The sequence below is a fragment of the Convolutriloba macropyga genome, chromosome 5 (genome assembly GCF_964194025.1).
Source record: "Convolutriloba macropyga chromosome 5, txConMacr16.3, whole genome shotgun sequence".
NCBI lineage: Eukaryota > Metazoa > Xenacoelomorpha > Acoela > Convolutidae > Convolutriloba > Convolutriloba macropyga.
Window position 1 is genome coordinate 53,630,837 of NC_134472.1, and position 15,112 is coordinate 53,645,948.

The window sequence follows — 15,112 nt, forward strand, 5'->3', positions numbered from 1 at the left end:
TCTCATTTTTGTTACCTTGAATTCATGAAGAAGCTTTTAGAGTAATTAATACAGTGGAGTTGTCAGTTTGGGTAACTTTTCAGATCTGTTTGATAGCGAATCGTATCAGATAGTGTGTAAGGACAAATCAAGCATGGCAAGTTACAACAACGAGCAATTGACACTGAAGGGCTACCTTAAGGGACACACCAACTGGGTCACCCAGATCGCCACCAACCCCCAATACCCCGACCTCCTATTCTCATCCTCAAGGGGTCAGTCGCCAATTATAGTTGACAATTACCTCACATTCTTATGCTAATGGCACCTGAGCGTACATTGGGCTGTAACCTATTGTAATAATGGCCTACCACTATTTTAATTGTGGATTTTTAATCTCAGGAGACAGGGCAGATCCTAATCTTTTTCTGTTATAAGAAATCTGCGCACTATTCTCAATCTTGTGATTGTGTGTGAGGTGAAGTGTGTATTTGCAGACAAGTCTCTGATCTGCTGGTCGCTTAACAAAGAGGACCCGAGTGGATGTTATGGAAAGCCCCAGAAGAGACTGACTGGACACAACAACTTCATCTCGGATGTGGCCATCTCCAGCGACGGACAGTTCGCTCTCACCTCCTCCTGGGACAAGATGCTCCGACTGTGGGATCTCAACGCGTTAGTACCTCCTCCACAAATCAGCACAAATATTTTGGGCCGAGAAATCAATTAAGTCAAATTGTAAATTAGAAAAATATTGAACGCAAAAAACTATGGACTCTTTTGTCCATATACAATATAGAATAAAAATAAATGCACTTGAAAAAGGAAACCAAAAGTTTAATCTGAAAGCAAACCTGGAAATGTTCAATGCATTTTGTTTTGCTTCGTATTTTTGTTGCGTTTCAATTTAACCAGTTTTAATGATAGAGAACGAGTGTGAAAAATAAACCTTTGATTATGAGGATTTTTAGATAAAAAATATGCTCCCCGTAATGACATGAGCGTTCTGTCTGCTTACAATTGAACGAACTCAAAAATCAATAATCACTGATTCGGAAGTTGAATGTAATATACAGAGCTTACGCAACTAAGATTATGCCTGACCAGAGTCAAGTTACTTTCGTTAAATAGATAATTAACAACAACGTTTTAAAACGTGCGTGAATTTTTTATCTAAAATCTCATACTTTTTGTATTAATGAAATAAAAATAGAACAAAATATGCCAGGAACCGTTCGTCAGTATGACGTAAAATTTATAACTGATACGACAAGAAGCAGTCGTTTTTAACTTAGGTTTATGAAAACCTAGGGTACGGAGAACTTATGTTTCGTCGTTTAACTTGTGGATTGTTTGTTCAGTGGGAAGACTACGAAGAAGTTCCAGGGACATACTAGCAATGTGATGAGCGTGGCCTTCAGCATGGACAACAGACAGATTGTGAGTGGAAGCATGGACGGATCCATCAAGCTGTGGAACACTCTCGGCATCTGCAAGTACACCATCCAGGTATGCCACCACCAACCACAAGATTTATCAATATCTCGGCTCTAATGAGGAAAATGCTGATTGGATGCCGTCAAATACATTCTTCTCTGTGTTAGATTTCTTGTTGTCGGGCTAGATGCTTCTTTTCTTTTTTAGACTAGCCAAGTTAACCTTTCTGCTCTCAAAATTTTAATTTTGTTACTTTTTGCTACGTTTTCGAGTGTTGACAATAAATAAATGAATTACTTGCCTTGCTAATTGAAGTGACTTGTTACTATCTTGGAGTGGCCTGAAAATATAAATGCCTATCGCGGATGCAAATGAATTTGAAAGACGGAACGTTTCTGTGTCTACAACAATTTTAGTGAAAATATGTAGAAGACCGAATTGATGCAGATCATGGAAGCCGTAGTCGTTGGAAAAGTTTTATTCCGTGCCCTTCTAGGTTTTCAAATTAGGGGGCCTATCCAAAAATGAATGGCAAAAAGCATTAGCATTGATGCACACATTGCTTATGATGAAACATTTGTACAGCGAATTTCTTAGTTTTTCTGTTATCTCATGGTATTCTATCCCCTTTTTCATCAATTGCTCCCTGGATCAATTTAAAAGATTTAGCGATCTTTTAATTTGCTTTTCCTAATGTGCAACTTATCTGAAGGTTGAGAACAAATAATGTTGGTTAGAGCCAAACAAGTTCTTGAAACCACGTGTTTTTGAATTTCAAAAAGTTAGTAGTCTGAATATGAGTTTTTCTTAATTGTTCAATGCAAATAAATCCCTTAAGTCGTGTAAAAGAATGGTTATCTAAACCCACCTTAACGGTTTGTTGAGGGAACGATTACTGGAGATCAAATAAAAGCAAACGTCTAATGCATTTAATAGTAAAATTGAAGTTTTCTATCAAATCGTTTGTGGATGCCTGCACTGCTAAAACATCAGTAATGACTTCCCTAAATTTAACCGTGCTTTTATCTAACACAGTCCTCTAATTTGTGCTCTAATATTTTTAATTGTGTACTTTTGACTTTTACCTTATTTGTTGATTTTTTAGGCGTTTTAATAGGGCCGATACACCAACTACGTAATATTAGAGCTCTTGTAAGGTTTTGTGTGAACGTTGCTTTAAGCTCTAACTCCATACTTTTCTAACTCCATACGGTTCCCTAAACAATGCAGCTGATGAAATAATATGGATTGATTACTTTGATTATCCTGTAACAGCGATACCTGGAAAGGTCACCGAATCATATTGGGCATAAATTAACTTATGTCTTTTGATGCTCAACGATGAGTTTTTTAAACTTTACACGAAGAATGGCATATGTTAGACTACTGTTTTTTCAGTTATTCATGGAATGAAATGATGTTGGTGACATCGACGAGCCTCTATAACTTAGTTTCGAAAATCCCAGTTCTACAATGTGCTTGACTTAATAGTGGACATGATTTTGTTTTAGTGCTGGTTTTGATTAATTGATGTTTAATAATGATAAAAAGTTTAAAAATCAGGTACTTGTAAGTTACAATGTTGATGAAAATGATGTTCGTTTCAGGATGATACGCATTCAGATTGGGTGTCGTGTGTTAGATTCTCGCCCAATACCAGCACTCCCCTGATTGTGTCTGCTGGGTGGGACAAGATCGTGAAGGTCTGGAGTCTGTCCAACTGCAAACTGAAGACTAACCACTATGGACATAGACAGTACTTGAACACGGTCACCGTGTCACCCGACGGATCCCTCTGCGCCTCCGGAGGACGCGACGGACAAGGCTAGTTACCATCTCTGAATCCAGCATTGGGTTTTTCTCTACCTTCTCTATACCTTCGCTTTACGTCAGTCGAAAAAAAAAAAGACGCCGGGAGTTTGTTTCCACATTAGAAGGGACCAACCATTAAAAATCAGTGATAAAAACTTCACGGAGTTTCAGGAAGCATGTCAGGTGCACAAAATTTGTGTCTGACTCTGACTTTGTAACAACTGTTTTTATCAAAAATTTTCTACAGTTAATTGTTATCTCAGTGTAAAATCTTTCTTTTCAGTGAAATCAGTTTAAAGAACTTAAAGGCGCCGCAGTACAATACACTTCATCTGTGCGACTATAAAATTTTGAAGATCAAATTTTCAGCTGACCAGATCAAATTGAAATTGTCCTTCGTCTTTTTAAATTATTTATAGGCTGAAAATTTTGTTCGATTTTATTATTTTGACATACGATAATGTGTTTTAGGTATGCTGTGGGACTTGAACGAGGGACGCCACTTGTACACTTTCCCCAACACTGAGCCAATCAACTCCCTAGTATTCAGCCCCAACAGGTACTGGCTGTGTGCCGCCTGCGGACCCTCCATCAAGATTTGGGTAAGTTGCTGACTCCAAAAACATCAACACCCTGTTATAGATGTAAAACGGGGATCTCAGTGCCCCCCGCCCTCACAGACCAAGACGTTTTGTGCCCCAGGTACAAAATATGGGTCATTACAGGTCAAATCAGTGTGCTAGTATTGCGGTTGGTGTTTGAAAATAAAATACGCCCCCAACCTGGGTGGTCAGACTCAGAGAATTAATAATTAAATTATTAATATGATCGGGTGATCTTCAGCGGGTCAAGTGTAGGAGGGAGAGTGCTAGTAATGGATGTAGCAATAGATGCTACTATGCTGCGGTGGTGATATAATTTTCAGGTGTACTGAAATTAAGCAATAGTTTTTCCTGCTGGGTTAATTAAATGCCTTTGCCAACATTTTTCAGCTGAAAGTTAGTCAAAGCATATTGGTATTGGTCTGTTTGCAGGATTTGGAGAGCAAGATGCAGATTGAGGACCTGAAGCCTGAAGCTGTGGGTGGACGTGCCCCTGATGTCACCTGCCTGGCCTGGAGCTCTGATGGATCTACCCTGTTCGCCGGATACACGGACCACAACATCAAGGTCTATCAGATCACCCAGCCATACAACGGCTAGAGGCACCCTTGACGTCGACACCAGCCATGCTCTGAGAAGCATCTTGTCCCACACATGCGTTGTCAGAGGAAGGGATCTTCGCAATTGTCCCCAATTAATTTGGTTCAAGAGTTGTAAATTGATGACCTAAAACTAGTCGTTCAGTTTATATTTACGAGCCATTGTGTATTACATTTGTTTTCAATTTAATGCATCAATTGGGAAACTTTTTCTCGCAGTAGTTTTTCAAAAATACGAAGAGATCGATTTCAGTTCGCACGATTCTGACTAACTTTGCTCTTTTTTCACGTTTTATTTCAATAGTTAGTTCAGTCCTGTACTTGATTTTACCGGTGCTTTGAAGAGTCATTTACCGCGCAATATTTAGAGACTTCTATATGAACACTTAATTAGAAAGCAGACAGCTTTTCATTCATTTCAGTACAGTTCTAGCATCCCTCTAAATTAGGAGCAAAAACATATTTTTGAAGTGAGTTTAAACTCCAAGATGTTCGAAAGTCAATACAGATTTTCGGTCAATGTTGATCGAAATGTTTTGCAAACATTAGATGAAATAAAATCAACAGAATTTTTTCTGATCAACAAAGATTCAACTAAATGCTTGGGTACGTTTTCTATTTCGCTAATACAAAACCCGCTGCGAAATGGAAATGGGTACCCTGGATTCAAGTCTAGCCCCACTCTCGATCGGAGCAACCTCCCGCATGTGACTGGAATGCATAGTATGAATATCCCTGAAAGCAGTAACCGATATCAGTCAACTTCATCGCCCAGCTCGGGTCACATCGAAGCTGTCCCAAAACCAACTCCACGAGATCCTTGGGACGATACCGAGGCAGAAAGAAAACGTTCCTTGGAGTTGCAGAAATTCCAGAGCTACTACATAAAGACCCCTCCTGTTAATCAGTGTACGAATAAACCAGCTACTCACGTGCTGGGGCAGAGCCGAGCCTTTGATCAGAGAATTGCTGCGCCATCGTTTCCGCATCCGATGGAAATGACCTCGAATTTGAATCCGCAACGATACCTTCCAAGACAGCCGAAAGCTCCGAGGACACTTACAAATAGTCAAATCAGTCTTGCAGAACAGATTTCACACTTGCCAGTCCTCAAAATTCCCCCCAGCCGGTTAACCCCAACGCAACAACCTGTGTCCGCTTTCAATCGGTTGGCAATGGTATCCGAGAGTCAGTCTATGAAGCCGACTAATTTAACCTGCCACTCCAGCAGCAACACCGCAATGAAAACCGAGATGTCAGAATCTCCGAAACCCGGACCGAACTCATCAAAGATTTTAAACCCGGTGGTATTTGTGTTTCCCACGGCTACTGAAATTCCTGGAATGCAGGCTTCGACTAACATCAAAGTTGAAGTGATGGATGATGATGTCGTTGAGACTTTGAGGCCTGAAGCGATTACATCTACCACTGATTCTTCACCAAAACATGCATGTAAGTTCTCAATTTGACGTTCGCACGAAATTAGATCTCAATTAGTCTGCAGTTCTACAATTCTCGTTGCTTAAAGCGAGCCAATGATACAGACATCAAAGTGCTAGCTTTTAATTTCAAAATTTTCAATCGAGGAACACAAACTTTTTGATTTTTTTGTTTGATTTTTGACGAATATGACTTAAAAAAATATGAAAAGGAACTACTATTCGTTACATGGTAACGTTCTATAACTATACCGAGTCTAATTGGGCCAAATGGGGAGGGGGGTGGAATCGATTAGAAAACATTCATGTATCCGAAAACCCGGTTATCTCTGTATTCCTTTGTAGCCCCAAAAGCCTGCCCTACATTTGCGTGCAAAGAGTCTGCTAGAGTGACAAAAGCAGACGAGGACAAAGTGGAAAACAAATTACCCTTTCTCAAATGTGGAATTTGTCAACATATCTGTGCCAACTCAGCTCAGTTAAAAAATCATTACAAGTTTGGCCATGGCATGTTTGATTGTGACGCTGACATGATTGATTAAAACTTTATAGACGCCGTTCCTTACTTTTTCATGAACTGATTTTGTAAGTTTTCAAGTAATGGGGAGCTTTTCTTACCCGGTAGATCGTTTTCAACACCGAGAATTATTCATAGGGTAAAGAAAGGTTTCATAATCTGTTCTACAATATATGCCTCTGTTGATTAAACATTTGGCCAGATCATTATATTGTGACATTTATAACCCCCGATTAATTTATATACTTTTTCATCCCTCTTTTGTCTCGTGAAGGACAAGGAATGTTTTTTTGAACAGTTCTAAAAGTCAAATTTAAATTTAGACAGTGATCATATTTTTGCGGTCCATCTGATGTTGTTGACTTCTGACTTGGAAGAAATTTGAGCCGTAGCTTTAATTGAAGCAAAACTTTTGAATTGCTGTTTAAAGTCACACAAGCGTGTACTTGTTTTAAAATCAGAATTTAAAGTCAAACATTTGACGAAGTCCCAAAGAGAATGCAACGATGCAGTTCTTGATTAATGCCTGCGAAGTGGTTTGGTACCAAAAGTTTACACTTAGAAGTCAAAATTAGTGCATTCATGGTAATCTTCGTTCCGTATAAGAACTAGGGTATTAAAATCTTAATGTAGTCTGTTACAATTTATTCCATGCCTTAAATATACAAAAATTTCATATTTCACCGTTTTAATCACCGTTTAATTATTTTAATCACAGTTTTCATTTTCTAAATGCTTTATAAGGCGTAGAAAGTTGGAATTGTGTAGAAGAGAGTTTTGTTTGTTTAGAACCGCCTCATCTCAGCCAGTGCGTAGAGGAGTTGATGAAATATTTTATAAATGAATTTTATTGGAAGGAATTTTGAAGATCATCAAAAGCGTGAAAAAATTGGAGTGGTTGGATTGTTGAACAAAATTGGAGAGATACCGTTGTTTTCGAGAGCGGGAAATTGAGGATTGAATAATTTTCTGTAAGTGAGCTGATTTTTTGTTCATGTGCACTTTTTCAAGCAGTTTCTCTTGGTGTTAACTAGTTGTTTTAAGTTAAATTGGCTATAATAATAATTGTAGTTTTGGTTAAATAGATTTTTAGAAGCTTTTGCGTAATTAATATGTAATTAATATGAATTTTATGCAAATTTGAAGGTTGTTCTGCTTACCAATGTTTCAGGTTTTTTCCAATTATTGTATTTTATTCCATTCATTGGTAATTCAAATAATCTTTTACTTGATCGTATTTTCATGTATCGATTGGTTACAATTTTGTTGGTATAAAAGTGTTTTTGTTGAGAAAAATGAGAAATAATGGGGTATTCTGCGACCACTTTTACGATTTTCTTGCAGTTTTTCCATTTCTTCAAAAAATAGATGTCTGTTGGATTACTATTGTTATGTTCGTTTTCAGATGGATAGCAGAAATTTCAAGCAAAAAGTATGTTGGATTACCTACTGTTATGGTGAAATTGGATAGAATAAGAGCTTGTATTTAGGTGCACTTGCATTATATAAAGAAGTTATCGAAGTTTTCCTATTTTTGAGTTCAGTAAACAATAGACTCACAAGTAAAAGATGCTGATTTAAATCCAGTACTGGTTCATTTTGTCAGTAGTTTCCCCTGCTTAGATCCCCTAACTGGTTTTTCTATAAATATTTTGTTGGGCTTCAATTTTTTAAGTAAGTTTCAGCTGTTACTTGAATGGTAAGTGTTCCTGGCAGACGACGCTGGGTTATGTTTTCTAAGATCTGCTCACACATTTTCATAATTTTTGATGTCAAATTGTAGGGATTCCAATCAGTGGCTCAATGTTCGAAAAACTTCATAGGACTTTGAAAGTTGGAAGTATAAAGAATAGAGTTTGTTTAGTGATGAGTGGCCCTCATCTTTTCAACCGGCTGTTCCACCGGCTTTTCTCAACCAGTGATACAATTTATCATTTTGAATGGCATTGAGGCAATGAAATTTTGAAATCAAAAAATGGCCTCAATTCTGATTTTTGTTCATGTGCGGCAATTTGAATCGTTTTTCTTTTTTTCTGAAGTGTTTTTTCTGAATCAAATCCTTGGCAATTTTTTACCTGGTCAATGAAAAGTCTTTGAATTTTAGTTAAGGACTTGTCCTGCTATGTTTCCTTACGTAGTCGAGCAAAAAATTGTGTGGCTTTGCTTTAGTTCACAGATTGTTCTTGCGTGAGATCTTTTTGACTTCTCTCGGCGAGTTTCACTGTCATTCTGATGAAAAAATTGCTCAGCTTTCAATTCTCATTTTGCTTAAAATGCTTTTAAACAGCAGTGGCTCAGCGAAACGACTTATAATCAACAAAGTCAGCATCAAGAGAATAGAACGGAGAATTTCAATCGCAATGGCACTATGGAAATCAGTGGAGGCTATATTCCACTATTGTAAGGATATTTTGACCAGCCGTGTGATTTTGGTTTTTATAGCAAAAGGCGGTTTTCAATATAGAAAACGTATGAAGAATTTTTTTTGAATTCAATTTTTCTCACAATATGACTATCGCAATCCCGATGTTAATAGTAGTTTTTTCCACAACGCATTTCTCGAATATTTACGGAGAAAGTTTGGAAATAAATAACAAAAATGCAGTAATAGAATCTTTTATTATAGCTGCGAAGCTGTAAGCTGAGCGTAGCTATATTGCGGTGCTCTTGGTTTTTTTTTGTTTCGTCGTCTGACGCTTTATTTTCGTTTTACATTTGTTCTAGAACATTCTGTCTCGTCACTGCTTAAATGGCTTTTTCGCGCTTGATTTCACGCTTTCTGCGTGACCTAAATTGCGGTTATTCAGAAACAGAATCTGTTCCTAAAACAAAGTTCATTGTAAGAAATCAGATTGTATGGTCCGACAGCCGAGTGGTTAAGGCGACTGGCTGTTAATCCGGAGATCGCCGGTTCGAGACGCGACAGGGAAACTTTTTTTGCACCCAAAAACAACCTCCTTTGAAATAAACTTGTAAGTTTTAAAGGCGGCGGCGATAACTATTATCAACTCACTTCTGTATCTTCTTCCATCTGTATTTTACGGCACGCAAGTCTATTTCGCAGCTATTCCGGCAATCTGCCGGCTATGTTTATTTTTTTGAAGGAAAGCAGAGGTTCAAAATAAATCGGTGCAAATTGTAAGCCCAAATTAAAATTAACGGTTACTGTATCTTCGATAAACTGGAACAAATGCCACCGCTTCAAGAAAAATTACTTCATTAGTTCGTGATTTGCTTGAAACGTTTTTAACAAATGCTGCGTTATAAATTTGAGTCAGAGTCTTTTACAGCTTTATACTGTGTAAAATTAAAACATTGAGCTGCTGATTAAGCAGCGTTGTTAATAATATGATGTTACTTTAATTTGAGAACAAATATTTTTTAAATCAAAAAGTAATGGAACTGTTTCAAAATCTTTGGCCCTCTTTGAGAAACGTTACTGTGACAATCGCAAACAATAGCAGACTGTGATTCAAGTAACGTTTAAAAATCTAAAGAACAGTCCAGGCAAAATATAATAAAAAGATTATGTTTGTTTAGTCTTATTAGCTACTTCATACGGATACTTTTTTACAAACCTATATTCTAAAGCATTTGCCACAACTGTGACTAATATTTCAACGTAACCTTTTCAATCAAGAATTAAAATCTTTATGAACATCATCACCCCAGAGTTTTGGACAATTTTAGTATCCTCGGAAACAAATAAATGACTATGCTGCTAAAAATAATAGTTTAGTTTAAAGTAAAAACTACGGAAAATTCAAAGTTCAAGAGGTTTCCTCAATCATTAAAAAATCGTTTGTTTAATAATCCCTTGTAGCTATGAAAAAATGATTACCCGATGATATTTGAAAAATTGAATGTGGCTGCAATAATTTTGCCACTGAACTGAAATATATAGTTATTCCCAAAAAAGTTGAAAAGCTACCGAACGTTTCAAAACTCAAATATTAAACTTAAAACATGCAGACATCTGAGCATTGTAGTTAATTTGATTGTCAGTAAGTTTCGAACGTTCGCTTGCGTGCCTACTTGATGGGACTAACTATTTTACTCTGCGAATTGAACAATACATCCCTGAGCACTCTGCAATTAAGATACGGCTGGCTAAAGAATTTTTTCGCTGAATTTTTGTAAGTTTTCAAAGTTGCCACAAACAGCATAACAAGTAAATACAATAATTTCATTACCAGAATGGAGAAAAGAGTAACAAAATGTCACCAAAGTGACGTAAAAGAAAAAGAGTCGAAAATCATCAAAAACCATTTTTTTCAGAAAGCAAAAAACTGAAATAAGTTCGTTCTCTGATATTGCATTGAAACTACTAAAACGGCTGAAATGTCAATAAGGTTAATGAATATTGATCTGAGTGATAAATTTCTGTCAAAACAGAATTGAAGAGCTTGGGTTCTGTTAAGATTTTTAAAGTTGAATTTAATTATCTATTTGAATAAATAGGTACTTCTATTAGTCTACCATGTCGTCAAAAATCAAATTTGGTTTCTACAAAAAACAAAACCGCACTAAATTGAAGGTATTTACAAATCAAGTTTCAAAATACTAAACATCATTATATTTAAAAAATCTTTTGAAATCGGAGTTTCAAGAATTATGACCATTGCTCACGTTTTAAATATAAAGGATATCACCTATTGAGGAAAAAGACAATGCCATGCCAAAAACACTCTTGGAGCACCTCAAATCTTGTGATATTTTTTTAAAGACAGGAATTTCTGTATTGAATAATTAAAAGCGTTTGATGATTACCTGGTCAATGAAAAGTCTTTGAGTTTTAGTTAAGGACATGTCCTGCTATGTTTCCTTACGTAGGCGAGCAAAAAATTGTGTGGCTTTGCTTTAGTTCACAGATTCTTCTTGCATGAGATCTTTTTGACTTCTCTCGGCGAGTTTCACTGTCATTCTGATGAAAAAATTGCTCAGCTTTCAATTCTCATTTTGCTTAAAATGCTTTTAAACAGCAGTGGCTCAGCAAAACGACTTAAAATCAACAAAGTCAGCATCAAGAGCATAGAACGGAGAATTTCAATCCCAATGGGACTATGGAAATCAGTGGAGGCTATATTCCACTATTGTAAGGATATTTTGACCAGCCGTGTGATTTTGGTTTTTGTAGCAAAAGACGGTTTTCAATATAAAAAACGTATGAAGAATTTTTTTAATTCAATTTTTCTCACAATATGACTATCGCAATCCCGATGTTAATAGAAATATTTTTTTCCACAACGCATTTCTCGAATACTCAAGGAGAAAGTTTGGAAATAAATAACAAAAATGCAGTAGTAGAATCTTTTATTATTTTTTGGAAGGAAAGCAGAGGTTCAAAATAAATCGGTGCAAATTGAAAGCCCAAATTAAAATTAACAGTTACTGTATCTTCGATAAACTGGAACAAATGCCACCGCTTCAAGAAATATTACTTCATTAGTTCGTGATTTGCTTGAAACGTTTCTAACAAATGCTGCGTTATAAATTTGAGTCAGAGTCTCTTACAGCTTTATACTGTGTAAAATTAAAACATTGAGCTGCTGATTAAGCAGCGTTGTTAATAATATAAGGTTACTTTAATTTGAGAACAAAGATTTTTTCAATCAAAAAGTAATGGAACTCTTTCAAAATCTTTGGCCCTCTTTGAGAAACGTTACTGTGACAATCGCAAACAATAGCAGACTGTGATTTAAGTAACGTTTAAAAATCTAAAGAACAGTGCAGGCAAAATGTAATAAAAAGATTCTGTTTGTTTAGTCTTATTAGCTACTTCATACAGATACTTTTTTACAAACCTATATTCTAAAGCATTTGCCAGAACTGTAACTAATCTTTCAACGTAACCTTTTCAATCAAGAATTAAAATATTTATGAACATTATCACCCTAGAGTTTTGGACAATTTTAGTATCCTCGGAAACAAATAAATGACTTTGCTGCTAAAAATAAATAGTTTAGTTTAAAGTAAAAACTACGGAAAATTCAAAGTTCAAGAGGTTTCCTCCATCATTATATAATCGTTTGTTTAATAATCCCTTGTAGCTTTGAAAAAATGATTATCTGATGATATTTGAAAAATTGAATGTGGCTGCAATAATTTTGCCACTGGACTGAAATATATAGTTATTCCCAAAAAGTTGAAAAGCTACCGAACGTTTCAAAACTCAATTATTAAACTTAAAACATGCAGACATCTGAGCGTTGTAGTTAATTTGACTGTCAGTAAGTTTCGAACGTTTTGGAATACACCTATAAAGGCGATCTGGACCATAATAGCTATGTTTACGTTTATCGAAATGGCGTTTAAGGAGATTTTCTGATGAGATGGCCACTTTATAGATGAAAGCTTTTGCTGGTTCATTTAACCAATTTGATGTTGTTGAGAATTACTGAAAACTGCTTGGAGTTCTTTATTTAATATGTGTTGTGTTTTGTATCATTAAAACAGGGACAACTTTAGACTCTCAGTAATGGTTTTAAGAGTATTACTTAAATTTGCTGTTATGTATTTAGATGCTTTAAATTGATAAATGTGCTGTAGTAATTGTTTGATGTACGAATGATGTATGGTGCCTGAGAAATGCCTAACTAAAGTAGTCCATATTTGAGGCATGAAACAATTCCTTTTTGGAAACTATTTTACAATGCTCGATAAGTTAATGAGGAGCAGATAAACTGGAACAAATGCCACCGCTTCAAGAAAAATTACTTCATTAGGTCGTGATTTGCTTAAAACGTTTTTAACAAATGTTGCATTATAAATTTGAGTCAGAGTCTCTTACAGCTTTATACTGTGTAAAATTAAAACATTGAGCTGCTGATTAAGCAGCGTTGTTAATAATATAATGTTACTTTAATTTGAGAACAAATATTTTTTAAATCAAAAAGTAATGGAACTCTTTCAAAATCTTTTGGCCCTCTTTGAGAAACGTTACTCTGACAATCGCAAACAATAGCAGACTGTGATTCAAGTAACGTTTAAAAATCTAAAGAACAGTCCAGGCAAAATGTAATAAAAAAATTATGTTTGTTTAGTCTTATTAGCTACTTCATACGGATACTTTTTTACAAACCTATATTCTAAAGCATTTGCCAGAACTGTAACTAATCTTTCAACGTAACCTTTTCAATCAAGAATTAAAATCTTTATAAACATTATCACCCTAGAGTTTTGGACAATTTTAGTATCCTCTGAAACAAAGAAAAGATTTTGCTGCTACAAAAATAGTTTAGTTTAAAGTAAAAACTACGGAAAATTCAAAGTTCAAGAGGTTTCCTCAATCATTAAAAATCGTTTGTTTAAAAATCCCTTGTTGCTATGAAAAAATGATTATCCGATGATATTTGAAAAATTGAAATGGCTGCAATAATTTTGCCACTGGACTGAAATATATAGTTATTCCCAAAAAGTTGAAAAGCTACCGAACGTTTCAAAACTCAAATATTAAACTTAAAACATGCAGACATCTGAGCACTGTAGATAATTTGATTGTCATTAAGTTTCGAACGTTCGCTTGCGTGCCTACTTGATGGGACTAACTATTTTACTCTGTGAATTGAACAATACATCCCTGAGCACTCTGCAAATAAGATACGGCTGGCTAAAGAATTTTTTCGCTGAATTTTTGTAAGTTTTCAAAGTTGCCACAAACAGCATAACAAGTAAATACAATAATTTCATTACCAGAATGGAGAAAAGAGTAACAAAATGTCACCAAAGTGACGTAAAAGAAAAAAAGTCGAAAATCATCAAAAACCATTTTTTTCAGAAAACAAAAAACTGAAATAAGTTTGTTCTCTGATATTGCATTGAACCTACTAAAACGGCTGAAATGTCAATAAGGTTAATGAATTTTGATCTGAGTGATAAATTTCTGTCAAAACAGAATTGAAGAGCTTGGGTTCTGTTAAGATTTTTAAAGTTGAATTTAATTATCTATTTGAATAAATAGGTACTTCTATTAGTCTACCATGTCGTCAAAAATCGAATTTTGTTTCTACAAAAAACAAAACAGCACTAAATTGAAGGTATTTACAAAACAAGTTTCAAAATATTAAACATCATTTTGTTTAAAAAATCTTTTGAAATCGGAGTTTCAAGAATTATGACCATTGCTCACGTTTTAAATATAAAGGATATCACCTATTGAGGAAAAAGACAATGCCATGCCAAAAACACTCTTGGAGCACCTCAAATCTTGTGATATTTTTTAAAGACAGGAATTTCTGTATTGAATAATTAAAATCGTTTGATGATTTTCTATGAGAAAGGATTGATTCCTACTGCAAAATTAAAAATAGAACCGAAGAAGCCAACTTGTTACATTTTGCAAATTTCAAAATTCAAGGAAATTGAAGGAAAAACATCCCTGATGTAGTCTGGATAGGCAAAAAATTAAAATTTTTAACATTTCATATGTTTTAAAGTTGATTTCTGAACGCATAGGATAGATACTAATACCACGATAAATAGTCTAGATGTTGGAGGAACAATATGATAATTGGCGCAACAAAATCCGAACGTTTTGAAATGCAAGTTGTTTTGTCATTAATTGTGACTCGTACGCAGAACAAAATGGCCAGATACTTTCATTGTACTCTTTTTGGAATACACCTATAAAGGCGATCTGAACCATAATAGCTATGTTTACGTTTATCGAAATGGCGTTTAAGGAGATTTTCTGATGAGATGGCCACTTTATTGATGAAAGCTTTTGTT

The 15,112-nt window shown here is 35.3% G+C and overlaps 2 protein-coding genes across 2 annotated transcripts; both read left to right on the forward strand.

The window, feature by feature from the left end:
* Positions 1–54: 54 nt before the first annotated feature.
* On the forward strand, positions 55–4,647 carry LOC142339469 (small ribosomal subunit protein RACK1-like). The gene is made up of 6 exons (XM_075389511.1): positions 55–254; positions 477–654; positions 1,341–1,488; positions 3,024–3,240; positions 3,700–3,830; positions 4,263–4,647. The coding sequence occupies exons 1-6, from the start codon at positions 134–136 to the stop codon at positions 4,428–4,430; spliced, it is 963 nt and encodes a 320-aa protein (XP_075245626.1). The 5' UTR covers positions 55–133; the 3' UTR covers positions 4,431–4,647.
* Positions 4,648–4,860: 213 nt separating this feature from the next.
* Positions 4,861–6,638, forward strand: LOC142340090 (uncharacterized). The gene is made up of 2 exons (XM_075390503.1): positions 4,861–5,881; positions 6,214–6,638. Exons 1-2 carry the CDS (start codon positions 4,918–4,920, stop codon positions 6,408–6,410), a joined length of 1,161 nt encoding a protein of 386 aa, XP_075246618.1. The 5' UTR covers positions 4,861–4,917; the 3' UTR covers positions 6,411–6,638.
* The last annotated feature ends 8,474 nt before the right edge of the window (positions 6,639–15,112 follow it).

What these genes read in the sequence shown, in the direction of transcription:
- LOC142340090 (XM_075390503.1), top strand. Translation starts at nt 4,918, where the DNA reads ATGTTCGAAAGTCAATACAGATTTTCGGTCAATGTTGATCGAAATGTT. An exon ending in TTCTTCACCAAAACATGCAT is followed by an intron (nt 5,882 to 6,213) that starts GTAAGTTCTCAA and finishes ATTCCTTTGTAG; the next exon opens with CCCCAAAAGCCTGCCCTACA.
- LOC142339469 (XM_075389511.1), top strand. Translation starts at nt 134, where the DNA reads ATGGCAAGTTACAACAACGAGCAATTGACACTGAAGGGCTACCTTAAG. An exon ending in CGACTGTGGGATCTCAACGC is followed by an intron (nt 655 to 1,340) that starts GTTAGTACCTCC and finishes TTGTTTGTTCAG; the next exon opens with TGGGAAGACTACGAAGAAGT. An exon ending in CGGAGGACGCGACGGACAAG is followed by an intron (nt 3,241 to 3,699) that starts GCTAGTTACCAT and finishes AATGTGTTTTAG; the next exon opens with GTATGCTGTGGGACTTGAAC.